The 22862-nt window shown below is 50.5% G+C and overlaps 1 protein-coding gene across 5 annotated transcripts in view; it reads right to left on the bottom strand.

Moving 5' to 3' along the window:
- Positions 1-22862, bottom strand: part of EDA (ectodysplasin A) — an 83552-nt gene that overhangs the window by 25260 nt on the left and 35430 nt on the right. For all 5 annotated transcript variants that reach the window (XM_064462797.1, XM_064462801.1, XM_064462799.1 and 2 more), the window contains exon 2: positions 5026-5131. In XM_064462797.1, the coding sequence (XP_064318867.1) occupies positions 5026-5131 (106 nt within the window). The remainder of the gene's footprint in view (positions 1-5025; positions 5132-22862) is intronic.

Genomic DNA, 22862 nt, shown 5'->3' with positions numbered 1-22862 from the left:
TTGCATCGCCAATGCCGCCAGGTCGGGAGCGGGGACGGCCGAGACGCGGCACCTGTGGGACCAGGGGCTGCCGGGGGGGACGGAGGGGGCCAGGCACCCCCAGCCAGGCTCTGGCATCAGCTGCCTGCTAAACCATCCTAAAACCACCAACAAATACCAAGAAGGTGAAACAACGAACCCACGTAGCTGGCACATCACTTCCAAAGCTCCAGGTAGAAGCAGGGCTCGAGACGAGCTTCTGCTCTCCCAGAATTTAATTTTCATTTCAACAAAAGCCATTTGCAGCGCTGAAACCCACGAGTTCCCATCAAGGACTTTCCTCGGCAGTAAGGACTGCCAAAGTAGTAGGAACCAAATTGTTGTCAGCTTAAGGACAGCCATCTGCTCAGCCTCTTCCCAGCTGCCATGCTCCAAATCAAAGAATGGCTAACAATCGCTGATGTTTCTCACCAAGCTCAATATGAAAAAATCTAGGAAGGGGGAAAAAAAAAGAAAAACCAAACCCAAACCAAAAAGCAAAAACCAAACAAACCAGGAAAGCAGCACGGCAGGGATCTAACTGGGAACAGAGATGAAAGTAGGAGAAAAAGAAACTAGTTTTCTTTTTTTTTAAAAAAAAAACCCAATGTTTTTTAAAGAGTCCTATTGACATCTGCTTTGTAAATGCTCTGTCATTATTTATAACCTCAAGAGCACGGAATTGTCTCTGTAGTTACAACCATGCTACTCCCATATTTTGGCTTTGCTAGCAAAGAGCCAGCAGCATTTTTACTGGTGCTCTGGGAATAGAGATCTAACATTTCATACACAGTTTATTTAAAAGTGGACTAATTTAACATTCTTGATGGTTCCTTTTAGCACAACTGTTGCTAATTACCAGCTCCGGAATGATTTGTTAATCTGGGAGCAACAGCAGTTCCACAGCAGCATAAATACACCAAGAGAAAAAGGAAGGAGGGGAAAAAGAGAAAAATAAAAGAGAGGGTCAAGTTTTAGCGAACTAAAGCAAACTGACAGGTGGAGTCGGTAACACAGAACAGAAAAACACCGTAAAACGGAGCTGTAAAGGGGATAATCCTGGTCCTGGAGCAGCAGAAAAAAACAGCAGCAATTCTGAAAGCTGTGCAAACGTTGGTTTTGGTGGCACGGGCAGGAAGCTGGCTTGGAAGATGATCTGTGCTCCGCAGGACCGGGACGGGCGTCAGCCCCCCGGTACCCTCGCCCGCCCGCGGCGGGGGCACCCGCGCCAGCGCCAGGCCGGCCGGCCAGCGAGCGGAGAGCGGAGCCGCGCGGGCACCTCGCCCCAGGACACGACCTCGGCTTGTTTAATTGGTCCCAGGGCACCGTGCGTGGAGGGACACAAACAAAAATTAACCAAACACGATCATAAAACGTGACAAGCGGGTAGGAGGGCTGAAGCCGGAGTCCTTAAAGGAGCCCTTAAAACACTGGAGGCTTGTTTGGAAGCGCCGGGATCCAGCCGATAGCTTTCCACTATTGCACACCGTTTTTCTTGGGGTTTTTCATCAGGCAACAAAGAGGCACCGAAGCAGCTTCGCTGCTCGTGGCCTCCCACGTCCCATCCCTGTCGCTCCGTGCTCTGGGCGCAGCCACGGCCGTCACCCTCCTCCCGCCCCGTGGGACCAGCTCTGACCAGAAACGCCTTTTTCACAGCAAAAGACTGGAAAGCAAATTTTCCTAAAAGAAATTTTAGGAAAGGAACCGCGTTATCTTTGCCACTTATCTGCCGCCGAAGCCGTCCCGTTGTCGGTGCCAAGATGAGCAGGACTCAAACAGCCATGGAAGGGGGACTGAGCAGCCTCCCTCCAACCACGGCTTCCACGCTTGGATCACTTCGGTCTTTCACTGCATGCGTGAAAGGACATGAAAGTTCATAAAATTAATTCCAGACAAATATTAGTGAGGCCTCAAGTGGAAAGCACATCTCCTTCCTTCTGGGAATTTATAGTTCATCCACTTTTATCTTCTGGAGGCTCTTTGGAGATCAAAGATTTGATCAACTTTCCCTTCACAAAACCCATGAAAAAAACAGTGTTACCCGTACCGTGACATGATTTTATTTATTTTTTTAAATGATTCGTTGCCCTTCTCTAAAAAGTAAGGTTCCTTCTCTTAGGTCTAAAACAAACAGCACAAGCTACACAAAGCTATTCCGTTTATTTATTGATTTTACGGTTGTTACAAGGTCAGTCCCTACCCTGAGAGCTTACACTTGTTAAATACCGCTCTACCTGATAAAACTGAGATGGCCAAAAGTGAAGTAACCGCTTGCCAACATAGCCCACCTTGGTAGCGTCACTAGGAAAACGACCTGTCGCTCTGGCAAGTTCCCCATCTCCATCACCCTCCGGGGCGAAACCCCCTCATTTGCAAACAGACATATATATGTGCTACGTTTCTGGGGCGGCTCAGCCCTGGTGCACTCAGGGAACGTAAAGGGAATCTGGGAAAGGACTGCAAGTACGACATGTTTTCACCTGAGCACAAGGATGATGAGAAAAGCCCTCGTTGGTCCACCGACTTTCAGCATCTCTCTGTCTCCATGCAGCGAATCTCTGCACATCTGGCAATAGGAAGGCAGCACTCAGGCAGCTTAACGGACTAGGCTAATTCCACCGAACATCTGCCTGCAGCACTTCATTTACACCGCTCGCATACAGTGGAAACTTGCTACTTATACAACCGACTTACGGAGACACTGGAATAGATTTCAAGGAATTGGTGCAAAAGGACTTGGATCCTGCCTGAGCCATCTGAGCATCAGAGCGACACCGGCTCTAAAGATGACGGACCACATTTAGCTGGAATCACTCAGGGAGTCTGTACCAAATGCATCATACTTGTCAGCGTTTCGGGGAGGAGGAATCCGGGGAGTTTCACGAGGCTCTTCCTTGGAGCGGAGCCACAGGGAAACGCTTTTCCGCTGTGAAATTGCGAAGGCTTCAGGGGAGATGGGAAACTCATGGAGCCAGGGAGCTGGCGAGGAAAACTAACAACAGCCGAGAGGTTTTGAACGCAGTCAGGACTTGGGCTTAGCAGGCATCAAGCCACGCACAGGCCACTGCTCTGCTATTTTTTTCCCCTGCATCCAGGCCCTTTCTCCTCTCCGTACAAAAAAGAACCTGCGCTTTTCTGCAGTAGGAAAGCGCGGGAGCTCTTCCAGGAGCTCGACGCGGGAGGCACTCCTCATGCCTCCGTGTAGTTGGACGATCATGAAAAGACAGCATTGGAAATAAAATCCTTCATACTGAAATCAGGCAGTACTCAAGCTGGGGGAAGGGATTGAAGATGAAGTTAATTTTAATTATTTTGATATTTATTACTTAAGTTCTCAGCAAGACTTGAGCGTGGTTTTGGAGCAACAGCAATGTCGCAGTACTTACCCCAAGTTATGTTCTACCTAAGGATTTTGGCACTGTTCTTAGAAGAACAAAAAAGGTGACATTACATGACCTCAAGCATGAAATATAATTCTGGCAGGGTTCATTTTCCATTTTAAAGCACGCTTCAGACATCCAGGGGCTTTGGCGCTTCAGACGTCCACCTGCCGCGTGAAGAGCCAGTCGTTTGGCACGCGGAGGGCAGCTCCCGCAGAGCTCCTGGGAATCACCACCACGTCCGAGGGGTCGCACGCCATCACCCGCTCAAGAGACGTGCACCTTGTCTCCTGCCTCCCCATCCCTTCCGTACCGTGCTCGCGGGTGCCGCGACCCCGCTGTGCCGGCAGCTCCACAACCTCAGTAAACCGAGCTTCCCACTGCTGTATCTCGTCCGTCGGGGAGGGCTGCAAGGCTGTCCTTCCCCCATCTTTCAGGCAGAGGGCTTTATGTGACTGGCCGTATCTCCCAGACCTCACCCACAAGCAGCCGCTGCAGCCCCTCACCCTGCAAAGCCATAACCGACCACGGCAGCCCCGCTCCAGCTCCCACCGCCGCATCCTCCGCACCAGCTCAGCGCCTTCGCAACCATCAGGAACAGCCTCCACCTCCCAGAACTTCCCAGATCAAAGATTAAAATGCTTTAAGAAAAACCCCTATCAGACAGTAGCAAGTTGTAATAGTTAGTACTCGCACAAGGCGCACGTACAAGGGATCATGGCACGGCCCATCCCACCACGGAGCGGGCGGTGGGACCATCCACGTAGGGGAGGCGCGTTGCCAGACACCGAGTCCAAAACCAACCAGAAGGTCTGAAACAAAGAGAGCAGATACACGAGAAGGGCTTTGGCGCCTGAGCGTTGCAGAGCAGGACTCGCGGAGGGTGATGCTCTCGCAAGCGACGGTGCTGGCGAAGGGAAGCAGCAGCTGCCACGCTGCAGACCACGAGGACAGACATCCCTGCCGCCACCAGGGAGGTCCAGGGCTGTCACCCAGCGCCGCTGAGGAAGCCCGACACCCCTGCGGTTTGTATCACACATACTCATTTTATATCCACCAAATAACAGATATACAACCGTAATTTTCTTTTGTAACCCTCCGCTGCCTTACTACAAGCTCTGGACAGCTCTTACTTCCCTTCACATGGGCTTCGAACCCACCTGAGGCCCTTCGCTGCACTGCAAAACCCCGCTGGAACCCAGTTACCATTTTGTGATCCAGATGGTCAAGCTGCTTGTTAGGCTACAAATAGCTACTTGACCATTTTAAGTAGACACAGGAGCACAGAACAACAAATATAGGTGAATAAGGACAAATCATGGCCTTAAATGAGCGCAGAGCCTCACTATTAGAGAAGAAAAGCCAAGGACGAAATTACCAAACAGCATCAAATTGCACAAAATCACTAGGCCTACAGTGGCAGAAATCAGAACTACTGTTTTCCCTCATCTGGAAGGAAATCAAAATCAGATAGAAACTATTAAAAGCCACAGATGCCAAGTTTTTTTCCCCCCACATACAGAATTCTGTACCGTGAGCACAAGCACGCTCCGACAGCACCCGTCAGTGTCCTGCTTGTCTGCGCAAGGACGAGAAGCGCAGCGGCGAGGAACGAAGCGGGACTCACCGTCTGGCCCTTCGCTGCCTTTACTCCTTTTATTTCGGCGGACGCGTCTACCTTCTTCTCCAACGTGCAGCTTTTCTTCAGGGTGAAAGAAGTTCAGCAAGGCCAGCTGGAAGAAGAAGGACAAGTTTAAGCCTCTTTGGCAAGGCTGGCTTAGCCCCGCAGAGAGGTCGGAGCCTGAACGCCAAACCCTTTCCCTCAGGGACAGCCCTGCTGAGCGAGGGGGAGACGCGGGATGGCTGCTCACGGACGCCCACCTCATCCCAAGGGGAACCGCAAGGAGCTGTGTCCCCTCGGACGCAGTCTAGGACTCGGAAAAACTCAACCTGAAGGGTTTTGGCAGGGAGAAGCATCCCCCCGGGGCACGGGGGGGGCTGCAGGGACCAGGACGCAGGCGGAGGCAGGGGAGATCTGTAGCTGGCGATAATCAAACGCCCCGAATGCCGATGCGATCACTTCTCATTAGTCTCCGCAAACCTTGCTCAATCCTGGAGCTCTTTCACCAGTATTACTCACTGCCAGTAAGTTTTTCCTCTCTCAAGCTCTCTTCTGCAAGCCTCATTAGCTACTGAGATTCAAAGGTCTTCAGGGACTTTTAAATCCAATTCAGTATACCACATAAATTAACGCTTCAAACCTAGAGCAAGTACATCTTTATAACATGATTTTTGCCAAGAGGCAAAAAATTTTATGTAGCAACCTCTTATTCATGAAAAAAAAATAGTTCTTGCATTAAAAACTCTTTGACAGTTATTAAATCAGCATCCCTACCCAGAAACTGGAATTTCTGTTTAGAAACTTCACCGGTCCTCCCAGCCACCCCAGTGCACGGCGGCTCATCACCAGCGGCATTTCCCCCAGGGATTTCCACTTCCTAAAATAAGAAAATTTCACCAAAGATTAATTAGGAGCCAAACACCTTGATCTGCGTGTTACCACACCTGCCAACAACCAGGGCTGCTCTGACCAGGGTGGGGTTTCCCTTCGGCTGAAGGACCCCCGTAAATACACACAAGCCAAACACAGCCTAAGACGAGAACGAAGAGGCTTCAAAAAAGCAGCACCAAAGGTTATCAAGTGCGTTATTGTTCTGAGAACAAAACCCGTGGCATTGAAAGCATCTCAAAACAGCAGAGAAGAATAAACTCCTTCCCTGAATTGCTAGTTGAAAGAGTGGCTCATTAGCTACAGGCCATAAAAGTCCCAACCAGAAGTAAGAATCACTAAAGGTCTCTGCTTTTGTGATGCCCTGGGGCTCTCGCCTCCCCTCTCCCACCCCTGGGAGCGCAGGGAGTGCACCCCTCCGCTCCGCTCCCGAGTTATTTCCCATGCACACACTCTTCTTCCAGCCTCAGAGCATCCCATTCCTGCTCCCTAATGAGCAGCCGCTGGACTTTACATTTGCGTTTTGTTTACAAGTCCCAGTGCAGTCTCATAACGGGATTTGGGAAACCAAAGGGTTTCCCCCCAGAAAAAACCCTCAAAGTGTTCCCTAAATTCCCAAGCTGTTGCTATTTATTTCTGCCTGCGTGCTGGCAGGTCTGCACTTACCGCAGCTCCTGGTGTTTTATCATTGCAATGATCACAGAATCAGGGAACGCCCTGAGCTGGGAGGGACCCGCAAGGACCGTCGAGCCCAGCTCCCGTCCCTGCACAGGACACCCCAAATTCACACCGTGTCTCTGGGGGCCTCGTCCAAGTGCTTCTGGAATATCGCCAGGCTGGTGCCGTGATGCCTCCCTGGGGAGCCTGTGCCAGGGCTCCACCACCCTCGGGGGGAAGGACCTTCCCCTAATGCCCAGCCTAACCCTCCCCTGGCACATCTTCCCGCTGTCCCCTCGGGTCTTACGATGTCGGGTCTGAAAGGACCCCAAAACACTGCCTGGGAGCAGCTCCTTGCAGCCTCACCACACACAGAGCTATGCTTGTAAAAGCACCTAAACAGCAATGGCAAGTAAAAGCTAGGACTTATTTACCCAGGCAAGGACCAGCCACAGCGTCAGATGCAGAACCGAAGGCTCTCATTTAGAGCCAGTCTTAGTGAATGGAGGGAACGAGGGGCACAGCTCCCCATCACCCATCGCCTCCCCTCCTGCATCCCGCCACGCTGACCCAGACACGGAGCACAGGAGCAGGATGCTCCTGTGGGCACCGCCAGTACCTTCCCTTACACAACAAAGCAGGGCAAGGACGAGCAAAAAGAGAAGTTTTTATAAAAAACACTTGATTTAAATGAAGTTGAAACATTGTGGAACTAATTGAAGGAACAAATTGCATTATAATTCAGGTTAACACTTCAATGAAATCATCAGCGCTGCTTTTGAATGCTGTTATTACTTGGCTCTCTTATTTGAGCTTTACAAAACACGACTAAATAAAAGCACTGAAAACGAAGCGGTGGGGAACCAGCCCATTAGGATGCGCAGCTCCGCGCCCCAGATAACCCTGCGGACTTTGGCCCAGCGACACGCGAGCTGCTCCCAGCGCTGAGGCTAAAAGCGACATTCTTCATCTTGAGAAGATTTTGCAATAGCGCAACCCTCATTGCGTGTGTCAAACCAAACAGGTTTCCTTCCCCTGCTATTACAAACACAATTTTAACACAACCTCCATGGTTTTGAAAAGCTGCAGGATAACGTTAAGCTCACCCTGTGCCACCTCCCCCTCCACGTCTGGGCACCGACACGGACATCAGCGATAAATACACTGGCGTGGTATTTTTTCCTGCCAGGTAAAAGCTGGATCCTCGCATGCCACCCTCCCACCCACGCTGTAAAGAAACATAATTACTAGCAGGCTTGGAATAACTCAGAAAAGGGTTTCACCTGGAAAATCATAAGGATTTGGAAAGGATGGAACACCCCGATTTCTCATTTTGATTGACGGGTTTTGTCATTTTCAGTGAAACAATCAAAATTTCATAAGAAGCTTAAAAGCTTTTCACAATCTGAACAAAACCATTGAAGTTTAGTCTCAGACGGGGAAATACGAAGAGACTGACACAGTGTTTCCCCAGACAGTTCATCAAAATAACCTTTCTATTCACAAAACTCAAGTAGAGGGCTCCGAGCACGCGCTGGTCAGCGTTAATAGCAATGTGAAACCTTAGATTAAAAAAAAAAAAAAGCCGATAAACACAAACTCAAATTACAGCTACCAAAGCACATCACCCAGCCGGACCTTCATCCTCCTCTTCCTCCCACGACGGATGCTGCGAGAGCCATCGGCACAGTCCCAGCCCTCCGTTGCCATTTCCACAAAACCGATGCTGGAAAGCACTGAAATTGGAACCGACCCCTTCCCTGGGCTCCCCCCGACCCCCCCGAGCAGCACCTCGGCTCCGCCGCATCCCTCTGGAGCCAGGAGACCTTTCCAGAAGCCACCCCCGGGCAGGTCCCGCGGCGCGGCACTGCCTGCGGCCCCTGGAATTGTCACAGGCACCGACGGCTTCTGCCACCCACGTCACCTGCAGCACCTTCCGCAACCCCCCTCGTCCTCGGAAGAGGCTCTCTGGATCACGAACGCGGTATACAAAGCTAATTTTTTTTCAACTGGGAGAACATACATTCAATGTTGCTGAGCATTTATTTTTTTTTTTTGTAAATAAAGATGATTGCTCAAACCTTCATAGCCTCACAGGATGGTTTGGGTTGGAAGGGGCCTTTCAAGTCCATCTAATCGATCCCCCCGCTGTGGGCAGGGACATCTTTCTCTAGAGCAGGTTGCTCAGAGCCCCGTCCAACCTGGCCTCGAACACTTCCAATGATGGGGCACCCACGGCTTTCCTGGGCAACCTGTTTCACCATCTCACCACTCTCATCATAACAAGTTTCTTCCTTATGTCCAGTCTAAACCCACCCTCTTTCAGTTTAAAACCCTTGCCCCTTGTCCTGTCACCACAGGCCTTGGTAGAAAGTCTCCCTCCATCTTCCTTAGAAGCCCCAAAAGGCTGCAAGAAGGTCTCCCTGGAGCCTCCTCTTCTCCAGGCTGAACAACCTTAACGCTGCTACTCTGCTCTCACCCAGGTTTTATTCTTATATCACGATTACCTCTAATCAGTCAGAAAAACACTAAATACTGACTAAAAGTAGTTACCCACTAAACACTGTCTTTCTAATAAGACCAAGTCAGAAAGAGAAACGACAGCGAGGGTAAATGACTGAAACATACATTTTACTTGGATAAAAAACCAGGAAAAACAGCTTGTGACAGTAATCGTGAGCACACCAGCTACGAGCACACGCTGCTCTGAGACCAACCCCCATAAAACAAGCTTTCCTGAAGAAGTAACACACCAGCCCTCCACGCTCAGCTTGGCTGCGGACACAACCGGGGCGAGCAAAAAAGGTAGAGAGAGGAGTTTGTCCCAGGGACTACTTCCATGGCACTTTTCACTAGGCAAGCGACGGCATTTAACCTCGGGTGACCGGCGGTCAGGGGTTCGGCGAGGTGCCCCTCTGGGTGGAGGGAGCTGCCCAGGACCACCCTCTGGGGTGCCGCGGCAGGGCGAAGGACGGCCAAGCCGCTTGCAGGGCGCGGCGCCGCGCTGAGCCTCGCTCGGCCGCCGGCTCCCACGCCGACGAAGGCGACGCTTCTCCCCGAGGAGTCAAGGGGTCCGTTGTTCGAGGGGCCGCAGCTGCAGGAGGTCGGGGGAGGCTCGGCCGCCGGGTCAGCCCGTGAAGGGCCGCGCTGTCCGGCTGGGGGCCGGCGGCTGGCACAGCTGTGCCGCTCGGAAGAGCGAGCGATGCTTTTTCCATTCACTACCCATGAGATACCATTAATATATTCACTCGCAGCTCTTGGACTCTGCAGCTTTTGCTCTGGACGTAAGGGTGCATGTTGTTAATGCTTGAATTAGACTCATTTACTCCCCGTTATTTGGTGTGGCCGCAACGAGGGAGAGGATGTGCAGAGCGGAACGAGCAGATGTTTGCCACCCATCCAGCAAAATATGAGGCAGCCACACAGAGAGATGCAAAAGGAGAAATAACTTTCGGTGAAATGCTGCTGGCTGGACACTAGCGCAGAATTACGAAATAGAGGTCGCTGAAAGCAACACAATGTCTGAAAAACACACTGAGTGGCAAGGACGGCTCCTGCGGGCTCCCTCCCTGTGTGGGGAGCAAAGCAGCGGGCTGGGCAGGCGTCTTGGTCGACCCGCTGCAGCCATTCCCACGGCCAAACACCTCCCAGCATTTTAAAAACACTCAGAAACATTTTGCACAAGTATCAGTTGCATCCTTTTTAGGAAAATGTGGAGCAAACCCACGTGCGGGGCTTTAGCGAGCATTTGCCCGCGGAGCTCGGGCGCCCCACGCTCGCCCCCCTAATCACAGCTCGTGATTTGGAGGTGCAAGACCTGGACCTCTGCTGGCTCTGGGAGATGAGAGGCTGGAGCTGGCGGAGCAGGACCGCGAGCGTGGGTGGCCGCAGGCGAGGGCCAGGAGGATGATTAGGTGGGGTGCGGTGCAAACACATCTGCAACGGCCGAGCCCCCTGCGCAAGGCAGCCAGAGCAGGGCAGGGCTTCGCTGGATCACCCCGGCTGCGGCATCCATCCCTTCTCGGGAGGTCTGAAAGAGATTGCTGTCCTGGTGCATCATTTCGCTGAAACTCCTCATCCTCAAAGTCACAGAGAATCAGTTCTCAGCCTCTGCGCTTGTAGAGCGAGAGTATTTCCAAGGAGCCCAGCGAGCACATACCTGCTCCCAAAAAAGAAGCTCTATTTTCCCTGTAGTTAGGCAACGACAACAGAAGAGTTCGGAACAATTGCCATTTCCCTCCTCCTCCAACCTAAAGCCCTCAAATTACCTTAATTTTAGAAACACCATGTAAACCCATTACAACTCCATACTTCTAATCAAGAAAATCACTATAGGATACAAAAAGGTCAAAAAGCCAAGAGAGGAAAAATCCCAGGGGAAACCATACCTCAAAATAACCTGTGAAACAATAGTAAAGGCATGCCGCACCAGAATGAATCCGTTCTACCTTGGTTTCTCTCAGCAAAATAAAGGCAAACAAAGGCATACATACAAAAGCAGTGATTTTCTCTGCAGCCAAGATGCAGAACCTGCTCTGGAAATACAGCACAAAGCTTCTCTGGGATGTCAAGGGGGCACAGTGGGAACCCCCAAAACCATGTAGCCTGCAGCCACTCAGAAACTCATCTGGTTTGTAAGGACGGACATTCCACGCTCTACAGAAGCAAGAATAGAGAGTTGTGGGTTTGGTTTTTTTTTTTTAAAGGTACCATAAAACAGGAAGCTTTCTTCAAGCTATGAAACCCCAAAGTGCCACGGAGTTACAGCTGGATATACAAACCACGCGTAATAGGGAAAACAATGCTGGGATGCTGAAATAACTGTTAAAGTTTGTATATTTAATTGCATCCCTCTTCCAGTTCCTTAAATAACGTACATCCCTCGGAAACACTTCATAGGAATGAAGATCCACTGGACACCAAGGGAATGTAGTTCCAATGGTCAAACAGCTTGAAAGTGAGAGAAGTGGAAAAATATAACCCAGCCTATGCAATTAGGGACAAAAGGCATATTTTTTTCCTAAGGCAAAGCCAAATTGGTAGGAAAAAGTAGTATCTTCTTCCTGATTAACAGCAGAATTGGGAAAAGCACGCAAGGTTCAGGTGCACAAGCCCTTTTCAGTGAGAAGCGCGTTCCTGCAAAGTCTTTCAGGGCATATTTAGCACTAACAAAACCCCCAAAGGCTTCCTCGCATGCTGCATTGCAAAGTTGGCTTCCAATTAATCATGAGAAAGCTAGACCAGCCGGCTTTAGACCTAATCAATAAAACCCACACTCTCCTACAGAACAATATCTTAAAGCACCAGAGAAAAAAAGCATGAAATCATCCTCTCGCATTATTGTTTAATGGTATTGTTTGAAGTCAAATTCCCTCATCATCTGCAGTTTTGGAGATCATTAGTGTGAGAAGGCTAATAACAAGCCTAAGCTCTGCAGAGGCATTTTTTGCAAGCCATACTGTTGTTCTTCTGGCGCCCCGAAGTTCAGCCGTCAGAGGTTGCGGTTCAGAGTAGCAGCTACTTGAATATCAGCCCCATTGTCCTCCATCAGAAATTCGCCTCTGGTAACACGTGGTGCAAAAAAAATGAAGTAGATTATTTATTTTCAAACAGACTAGAAAGAAGTTTGGAGAGTAGCTTTGCTTTATTGAAAAAAAAAAAAACACCAACCCATTCAACATATTTTAAGCCTTGTTTTTGTCATCGGTACTTTTTCCTCATAAAAATGCAAGAAGCAAGAGAGTAAACAATTCCCATTTCAACATGATGAGAATTTATACACAATGTCTTGTCTGCGAGACAAGCCATAGCCCTGAATGCAAAATTTTTGTAACGTGATACGGTGCCACCAGCCAGAACCTGGTGAGAGAGTGATGGAGAGAGCAGAGGTTACACTTTCTATATGCCGTAATTCTCATAACCCACCTTCCTCCCCCAGATCTGGTGTTTTCAGCCCAGCTCGGCCACGCGCACCCCTTCCAGGGGATGGAGCAGGTTACGCGCCGTCCTCTGCAACCCGCCCCCCACCGCCTTTTTTTCTGCATGAAAGCTCAAATATAGTCCTCTCCCTTCAAGACTGTCCATAACTCTTGTCGTCCCTGTCGCTTCATCACTCCATCACCCCTCCGCCCGAGGCCAGCCACATCCCTGCTCTCCCCAGCTGTTCACCCTGAAGCCCGCGGTCCCGGGGGCACAAACCAGCAGCTCTGAGTTGATACAAACCCCACCACAATTCCCCCTCATTCGGATCTGCACGCAAGGATCCTCACTGAGCCTTTTACACCTAACGGTGATCTTTAAAAGCTTTTCCCACCCAAAGCTATGAGGCAAAGCAATTCTATGATCTAGAGAATAAAAGCACCAGCGATGCTGAGGAGCTTATCCAAAGCCAGGCAGGAAGTTTGGGTGGAAGGAGGGGAGTTGGTCTCTTCTCCCAAGTAGGAAGCGATAGAATGAGGGGAAACTGCCTCAAGCTGTGCCAGGGGAGGTTTAAATTGGAGATTAGGGAAAATGTCTTCACCAAAAGGGTTGTCAGGCCCTGGCAGAGGCTGCCCAGGGACGTGGGGGAGTCACCGTCCCTGGGGGGGTTCAGAAAACGTGTAGGTGTGGCACCTGGGGACATGGTTTAGGAGGCCTGGGGGCGCTGGGTTGGGGGTTGGACTTGATGATCCGAGAGGTCTTTTCCAACCTTACTGAGTCTTTGATTCTGTTCTATGTCTGAGCTATGCCGTGGGGTGGGAGCCGTAACAGCAGAGCCACCTCTGTCCCAATACTCGTGAGGAGCTTCATAATGAGTGACAACCAAGGAGCCAAGCAAGTATTTGACCATTAAGAAACAGAGATGACCGTGGTCTCACAGAGGGACGTGGACCAGGTAATGCCACGGACCAGCAGCACTGCGCCGGCTACTGCCAGCGGGCAGGAGCACCCCTCTCGGTAAACCTACAGCCCTTAACGTGCCAGCACCGCTTTTAAGAAGCGATTTGAGATGCTTTCGATCAGCCGAGCGTTTCTGTCCTTGGGTTGAAAAGCCTTTCCAAAGGGGACTGCGCAATCCCGGTTTTCAGAAGGCCAGTGAGTCACGCTCCCGGGTCTTCTAGGCACTGCGGTAAGAGAAAATCATTCGAGAACAATAAAAGAGGAGAGAGCATATTTTCCTAAGTTTTTATTGGTATTTTAATTTCATTACCCAGGAAAGCCGCTGTATTTTTCAGCACAGAACATTAAATCTGATTGCCCGTTATCAGTTCAAGCCTCATTCCGAAGTGACGAGCACAGTGAATTAATTGCCATCGGAGGGTATAACGCAACTCTCAAACTTTCCTTCAGAACCGAACCCTTCGCAGAGGCTTTCCTCTCCCTTCCTCCTTTTCATGCGTTACAGAGCTTTAAGTAGCAGTCCTAGATTTACGACAGCAGTCATCTCTTCACACACCGCAAACTCCCACAGTGACAGCTACCAAGCTTTTACTGCCAAAATTGATAACCTGTCCCAGCGAAGGGAAACCAGACCACAGATTAAATACTTCAGAATTTCACTTGAACTTCAGCAGCAAAACGGCTAGATCAAACTACCGCACCAAACGCCACACCATTTTCCAGAAACAAGCCTATCTTTAAAAATAAGCATTTTTTTTCACCCTCCCCAAAGACCCTCAGAATCAGGAGCAGGTCACTCTCTTAACATCTACTACAGGTAGCAAATCCAGCAGTGCAGGCAGGATGGCAAGTTAAAGCTTAAACTACCGATTAAACTACCACTGAAACCGCCCAGCTCATGACACACGACGTTACTTCCCGATACGCAGTGGCTCACCACGTATTTCCAACAATACAATGCTGTCTCATGGTGGTTTCTCCACGTCAGGTCTAGAGGCTTTGGACAGCTGATCAAGCCAGCTTCTGCACACTCCATAAGTTCAGCCTAGTTCAATCTGCAACGTACCAAGTATTTATATTTCCCCCAACGGCTCATTTCTACTTTTCCAACCGCTAACTGCTCCTTGCGAAGGATGAGATCAGCATCAGCTCTGCTCCTCCCATATATTCCTGTGGTAATCACAGACCACGCGCACGCACAAAAAGCGGCTTTCACAGCAACGTGCTGTAAACCCCGCAGGTTGAAGCCCAGCGACGGCAGCCCACTGGACAGCAAGGCACAAGGTATGCTCTTCCAGACCCTGGTTTCGGTGGTCCTGCCGTGCAGCAGGACTTTCTGCTGGCTGGGGGGTCCAAGTCTTCCGCCTTGGCCCAGGGATATACAACACTTATTATCCAGGCTATGGCTGCTCTTCCATACTTCCAGCTGCTGGTGTGTGACTTTAGCCTAGAGGGACAGTTTCACCCATGCAAAAACCTCAGCCACAGTAATTAAAGCACGAGCTCAATAGACATTGCTGAGGAGACAAAACTTGAGGCTCAAGTCAGAGCTGCAGGCTAAACGCGAGATGAAAGCACTTCTGGACCAACGCCGATATTGAGCCACATCAGAAAATAACTCCTCATGGTTATTATTGTAACGATTTCCCCCAGCAGCCACATCTGGGTGGTGGGTCAAGGGAAGGGAACGAGAGGTGCCAAGTCCACGTACAGCATCCCCTGCTTCCACGTGGGAGCAGGGAGCGCTGGCCGTGGGTACAGGTCTTCACTGCACGTGTGGATGAGTACCCAAGGATTTCCCCCGGCACATCTAAAACAGAAATCAACCATGGGAGAACATACTTCAGTGAACAACTGTATGAACAGGGGTGTTTTCTGCAGTTAAAAAAAAAAAGAATAGGAAATTAAAGCGTAAGAGAAGGGAAAACCTGAGCCAAAGGAATATACCACTTGCTTTTTACTTTCTTTAAACTCGGGGAAGCTGAGGCAAATGCACTTAAACCCTGACAGGTGAGAACACGGCGGCAGCAGCCGGCAGATAGACCTGCTTTTCATGGGGGAAGGGAAGAGCGTAACTTCGGAGAAGGAAGGGGTCTGGCATTCCTTTAGCACAGGCAAAACAACCCATACAACCCCGAGAAGCAGAGCTTCTGTCATAAATGTCCATATAAAATTTGTTTCTAGCGTAAAACAGAGTCCAAATCCCTGGGTTACACGTACATTGCAACTTCAGCTGACTTTGTGGCGGCACCTAAATGGCTAAATTTGATTCCGAACCAGCATCTCAAGCCTAGAAGCCCGTGCTTTGGTTTCCAAGGCTGCTTGCCCGAAGGCTTGCCTCGAGACACCCTTCTGCGGAGCTGCCTTGGCCTGGCGGCGAGCTGGGGCCTCCCGTGGGGATGTCGGATGGAGGCGCGAGGCGCCGGGGCTGCAGGCAGACACGACCTCAGCAGCCCGTACGCTACGTACGGCACAGAGCACCGCCTGAGGTTTCCGATTTATTTCACCTGTTGGCACTGAAAGGGAAAGCTAAAAACGCAACCCAGATGTGAGGTGGAACAAGGTCAAAGCCAGAGTTTAACACCATATACGAAGACACCTGTAGTAAATTTTTTAATGGTAGCAAGAGTAAGAGATTCCTGCTGCAGCCTTCCCTGTCTGGGCACATCAGACCTGCAGGAACCGAGCACTTTGCTGGGAACACGCTGGTTAAAACACTGAAAAGTATCAATGTCAGTGCAAGGTAAGGAACTTAAATCAGTTCCTTTCGTCTCCCAAGGAAATCAAATTTAGCTGTGAACCAGTGCCAGACAGAGATCTGCTGTCTATTAGCATGAATTCTCAGTTTTTCACATTTTAATTAGCCTTCATAGTCTTTTTCAGTCCCATTTTCAGCCAGCTGGGCTACGTCCCCTCCATATGGAGGTCATGGTTTCTTCTCCTGCATACCAACAGCAATTCTTTTCTTATTTTAGCATTTATATTACTGAAGCATTTGTGCACTTCTAAAAGGCACGGTGCACGCCTGCTTTGGGGGGAAACCCTGAAAGCTTAAGTGCCTCGATATTAGCCATATTTTCTCCTTTTGCCTGTTTCTCCATCTGTGCCTTTGCTCATGTTTTCTCATGACCTGGATCTTCTCCAGTACATCCAGGACAGCATGAGGTCAATAGCAAAATCCTCCTGGAAGCCATAATACCTCTTAAAAAACCTCCTAAAATCAGGCGCTGCTCCAGCAAAGAGCTTCAGGGCTCTGCGGCTCCACTCGGAGCACCTCCGCTGCCCTGTGAAATAAAGGACTGGGTTCTCTCCAGCCTGCAAAGGCTCGCCTTCAACCACCCCCCGGTCTCCTCCTTAGGAGAAAGTTTCATTTTGCCGTGTTTGAAAACATCTTTAAGAATACCTGGCGTGTTCTGTTAGCCATGACAGAAACCCTGATCTCATCTGGCTTCCGCAACCGCTGTAACGCGAACCTTAACAGGACGGAGAGGCCGTTCCCAGAAGGTGCCGCTGGGCCACTCGCCGCTGAGCGCGCTTCTCTTCCACCCAACGCCTTCAGCGTGCACCACTCCCAGACGTTTCTTATGTGACGGGAGCACTGGAGTCCCAACATCAGGGACAGCTGAGAACAGCAGCTTCTCGAATGAACAGTCACCTCTTTTTTGAGCCCCTTCTCCGAAGCTCGAGCTGATAAAGCCGGCTCTTCTCGCAAGAAGAGGCGCAACCAGATCCTGCTCTGGAGCTTTGCATTGAGAATATGCCTGAATTTATGACATTTTTCAGTTCTCTGGTATTTGTCCTTTTATCTTTCGAAGGTCTATATAAACCCATTGCTTGAGCTGGGACTAGCTGCAGCAAAGAATGGGTTTGGATTCGCTCACGGAGATGATCCCTACAGTAGAAAGTCACAGGAGAACGTCTGCCAGGCATTGGAACAGACAAACTTAATTCTGCCCTTGCTATCAGGCATCCGCTCATACCCTTCTTTTGGAAAACTTCAGAACTCTTCATAATTTTGAAATCTTTTTGCTATAAACTGTTCAGATAGATGAAGTTTTAAAAACATTTTTCCTTGCTCCGTAGCAAAACAAAGACTTCCTGTTAGAGTGCATTTTTCCTTTCAGCACAAGGGTTTTAAAACCCCTATTTTCTAAATCTGGATGTTAAAATTGGCCCTTCAGCTATGATTAATTTTTATGACATTTTATTGGAAGGAAAAAAACGGAAGGGAAGGAAACGGGAGGAGGGAATCAAGTAGTCCAAATCAAGTAGTATTACTGTTAAAAGAAAAGCAAGTCCACTGTAAATTATCGTTATGAAATAATGCATCCACTGTAAGGATTAAAAGTCCACTACGGCAACTGGGAAATAATCTCAATTATTACGCGTGCATTTAAAACAGTTTCCATCCTCAAGCCCTCCATGAAAAAGCCAGAAAACCAAGAAGAAACTAACTGCCCGCTTTTCGGCTGCCGATTCCCGCCGTGCGGCAGAGCAGCCCTAACCGCAGGGGCTCGGCAGCGGCACCGCCGTGTGTCCGGACCTGCCGAGCCCGCGCATCAGGCGGTTCGCAACCTTGGACTTGAATGGCTGATATCAGGACATCTACTTAGACGGCGAAGGTTTTGATGCCAATTCCTGTACCCGCGGGAACGCACGATACGGTGGTGGGAGACGGCGGCTGCCAGTTTAATTCTATAAAATTAATCTGTTCAAATAAATTACGCTTTGTTGCCTAATTAATCAGATCCACTGCAATTAGTGTCAAAAGGGACTATGATCTCATACAAACAGGATTAAAAGCTCTGAAAGCGCTCGTTTTGTTGCAGGGCACGGCGACGCGAACAAGTCACCGCAAGGCCGAGCCGGGGCGCGGTGCCGCGGCGTGCCAGCGGCGCTCCTGCCAAACACCGCATCCCGCGAGGAAAGCGCCCGCTGGCACAGCGCGCACCGGGACTCGTCGGAAGCAAACGGGGCACGGCGTGGGAACGGGGGAAGCAGGGAACGTCCCGTCGAGCCCCGGCTCCAGAAAGCGGGGAGCACCAGGGTACGGCTCCGCACACGGCACCCGGGAAGCAAGCTGCCTCCAGATAAATGTAATTCTTGCCAAAAATTGAAGTTATGCTTCTGTTTAGTCCCCTCCTGGCTTGGCTTCCCCCGGCTGCATTAGCTCAGCCAGCAGTAGCTGGCTCCTCTGGAAGCGGAGACACCCGGAGCACGCTCCCACGGCCCCGGCACCCACCGAAACCACCGGCACGAGGAAACAAAACACACCCGCGGCACTTTACGTATGGCTCCTTCTAGAGATAAAGCCTACGGCAGCCTGACCTTGTCTGCGGCTGTGCCATCCCACCGCCCTTCCCCACTCGCTCCGTGTTACGTAGGCAGCCGAGGGAGCACGAGGTGGCGCGCAGGAACGCCAGGAAAATTCGGGGTGCAACAGGAGGGATATATGACCATCCACTGGAAACAGCGTTTCATTCCTTCAGCTCCTGAGCACCTTCCCTTCCGTAACTGTGATGGCTCTGCAAGGGCAGAGGCCGCGCTTGCCGGATCGCGGGGACCGACCGAGCGAATATTGCTGGGTCTACCCGGGGGCTGCCTAAACCACCATTTCACGCGCAGCGGAGCAGGGGAAAACTGAGCTCTGAAGGAGCTAATGGTGTCTGACTGATCTGAAGGAGAAACACCAGGATGTGCTGCAGGAGTGGAAACTATGGGAAAAGAACTGGGAGGAATTCAGGAATCTGAATTTTTCCATAAGACACTGTCTCACACAGTTGGTCCCGAATACCGGCAACGCGCACATCCCCAGCTATTCCAGGCTGAGCTTCGGGGCTGCCAAAAAACCCGGCTCCACTTGCTGGTGTAAGGACCAGACGGATTCATAATCAGAAAAACAGTCTCTGTTTACGCTCTACGTGGAAGCAGAAAGACTGCTGGTACCCGAAATCAAACTGCCCCAAACCGCCCCACCGAGCAGGAGGTGCAGCTGGCACAGCACGAGCAAGTGCATTTTGAAGCTCAAAGGAGCTACATCATCTTTTCAGCGCACGAACGCAGCTGCGGGCAAGAGACACAGCACACTAGACAAGAAAGGAGAGGTGTGAGCTTTGTGCAAGCCAAGCCTTTCTGTTTCAGACTTTGATGTGATGAACTAGAGAGCATGTCTTTCAAACAGGCGAGAGCAGCGACAGCAAGATGCTGCGCACAGCAGCAGTCAGCACAGCGTCTCATGCCGCGAGGGTCCGTACGTCGTCAGACCATCCAGATGTTTCCATCCAGCAAGCCAGGCCAGCTGCTGCACAGCTGCCTCAAGCCAGGCTTTGTTCGCTCTTGTGCGAGAGCGGCGCCGGGGAAGCGCTCGCTCGCGGCTCGCTTACAGGTTCCTACTTCCCGACGCAGAAACAGAACGCTTTCGTATAGTCCTGCTAGTCCGTCAAGGCGAGTTAAAGCATTTAACTATTATTTTAAGCTGGTGGATACTGCCTGTGCCACTGCAGTAGCTGCTTGCTCCATCGTATGGACGCCGCAAACCAAGGCACTGAAAGATTAAGTGACTTTCTGAAGGTTAAAAAAAAAAAAAAAAAAGAGTCAGGAAAAAAAATTCATAAACAGTTCTGTCCCTGCCCAATTCCTAAAATGAGGGCGAAGCTGGCTTGTACGACTTTAAAATCTCTCCAATCTTTCTGAAAGACCACTTCCCCCAGCTTACTCCCAATCATTAAAGTTCAAAATTCAATTGTAAGTGTACATACAGTGCTCCCAACCTGCTCCCCTGAAGCTGACCCCACCGACCCTTCCCCAGGGGAAGATAACCTTGCCTCTCTTTTTTTACAATCATTTATTTTATCATTATCCTCTTCTTTTTACCCCCAAAACCGCTGGTACTGGATATGGAAGAGGCAAGTCTTCCTGTACCAACCCATGTCCTGCTGGCAGAGAGGCTTCAGAGGCAGATGTATCTAGATATCTATATGTGTGCATATATATCTCTCAGGCACCCCCAGCTCCGAACCCCGGGCAACCTGCACACCTGCGGACCCGCCGCGGCTGATGCCAACTCGCTGTATCCCATCCGCAGAGGAAAATCAGGAAAACACCCCGCTCCTGCACCCAGGGAGTATTTTCCTACGTTTCTGGGTGAGACGAACAGCTACACGGCTTCGGGCTCAGGATAAGAAAAAAACCCACTGTTTACAGACAGAATTTTGCAACTTCTCCAAATGCCACCCCAGGCCATATGCTGCCCGTGACGGGGACACAAAACCTGAGCAAGCCTCCAGGGGCCGTGCAGCCCCAGGCGTGCACGGAGCGGCCCTACGCACGCACCGTGCGGCCCCGCGGCGCTGCCGGCACGCGAGCGCGGGCAACGACAGGCAGCAACATGTGCTAAAGGAGGACCCATAAACCTTCTGAAGGCTTGAAACTGAAGAAGGATGGAAACTGTTTAATTTTTGCCAGGAAAAAAGTATCAAATATATCCTCACTGGATTTTTCAGTTTGCTTTGGTTTTGTTTGTTGTATTTTTAATTTTTTTTCCTAAAGCTGAAACTGGCTTTCTAAATCATCCTAGACAGACAAACAAATAGGGACATCACACTGATTCAATACCCAAACAAAAATCATTCCACTGGCCAAGTTTTGCTACAAATTAAGTGTACTGAAGCCTTTATTTTTCCCATTTTCCCATAGCACACACTGAATCTGCTAAGAACTGGACACGGATGCCGCCAGCCACACCGCCCGCGAAGCCCGAGGCAGGTCAAGGGCAGGATCTGGCTAAAATCCCGTTCCTGAGGAGCAAGAGCATCAGCGACCAGCTGGAACCACCACTGCCTGGGTCACACTGGAGCTCTCGGGATGATCTTGGTGTCACGATGTTTTATTCCCTTGACCCCTGGGATCAGCCAAACTGGGAAAGGCTCCCACGCGCCCCCGAGGGAAAGCGATATTTTACCATAACCTTAAATAAACAAAAAGCAGAGCAGACAAGATGCTGCTGGGGAACTACAAAGGGCGATTGTAAACACAAAGGCAGATAAAGCAGATGGATGTTTTAAACAATCATTTGCACTGGAGCACAACACACGGGACATGTCCCCACGCCCACGGCGAACGAATTCGCTGCAGCCAGAAACCACGTTACGCAGTCAAATTTCAATTTATAAGCAGTACCTGCTTACCCTGAAAAAGCCCACGACTAAAAGCCAGGACAGCAGAAATGAGTAACACTGCAATGAGAAACCCAAATGATTGAGGATCCCACGTGGAGAGGAGGATGCTAGGCGGCCTGACGCAAGGATCTGAAGATCCCAAGGTGTGAAACGCTTTCGGTGTTTTTTTTTTTAATCACCACAGAGATCTGACACCCAGCACCCAAAAGGAGATGGAGACGCTCGGTCTGGATCACATTCAGCCTCAGTCCTGGCCCTCCTCAGCTTTTTCATGCACACAGAGAACAATTTGATTATTTTTTTTTATTAGCAGGCTGGAGAAGCGCGAGGTTGGGATGGAAAGCAGAGCGAACACAGCCTGCGTGAGGAACCAGCCTCTTCTGCTAGATCTCATTGTCCTTACTTAAAAAAAGAAAACCCCTATAAACAGAAAATAGCAAAGAATAGAGACTACCAATAAAACAGCCTTATAAAATGGATTATTTTGGAATTACACCATCATTTAGATGACGGTATTTTGGTAGCAGCAGCCTGCAGGATTCGTGCCCCTCGAGGGGGTCGCTCCCGCTCCCCTGGCGGCACCTTCACCCCCAGCTCAGCGGCCGAATTTTCTTAATTTAAAAAATTCAAACTGCTGTATTACTGAGGAGGCTCGGGGCCCTCCCTGGTCCCTTGCTCCCAGCTCTCTCCCCAGCATCAGTGAAACCCATCTGCTAAACGCGCAGAAGCATCACTGCAGCACCAGGCAAGGCAAATATTTAACTAGGCTGGGGTTAACCATTTTAAAGCATAACCTTGCTTCTCACCACGAACTTCAACAACCGACTTGCCCCGCTCAGCCCACGTTTGGTTTGAGCCCCACCTCTCAGAAGGGGTGACTCCCAAGTGTCCTATGGAAGAACGAACCCACTGAGGAGTTAAGATGGGGGCTTTAAATATGCAAGGCAACGTCTCGATGCTCAGGTGTCAGAGCAATCCGAAAAGGAGAACGCAGGGTGTAAGAAGCTGGCCTGCCCAGGCGCTGTGCCAAGCCCAGGCTGATCTCACCGCTGGTCTCCAGGCTGGGCTTTCCCGTGGAGGAGCTACGGCAGCCCCGACACGGAGAGGAGAGCCGGCGGCTGGGACGCGGCGGTGCCGAGGAGGTGACGCGGGCTGTGTCAGAGGCGCAGCTGCCTCTGCCCCGAGGCGTAAGGAGGGGTGGTCGGGCACCTCGCGCCGCTCCGGGTGATGTCGTGGGGTGCC

This window comes from Phalacrocorax carbo, chromosome 11 (assembly GCF_963921805.1).
Source record: "Phalacrocorax carbo chromosome 11, bPhaCar2.1, whole genome shotgun sequence".
In the NCBI taxonomy this organism is placed as follows: domain Eukaryota; kingdom Metazoa; phylum Chordata; class Aves; order Suliformes; family Phalacrocoracidae; genus Phalacrocorax; species Phalacrocorax carbo.
This window is presented reverse-complemented; position numbering and strand designations above follow the sequence as displayed.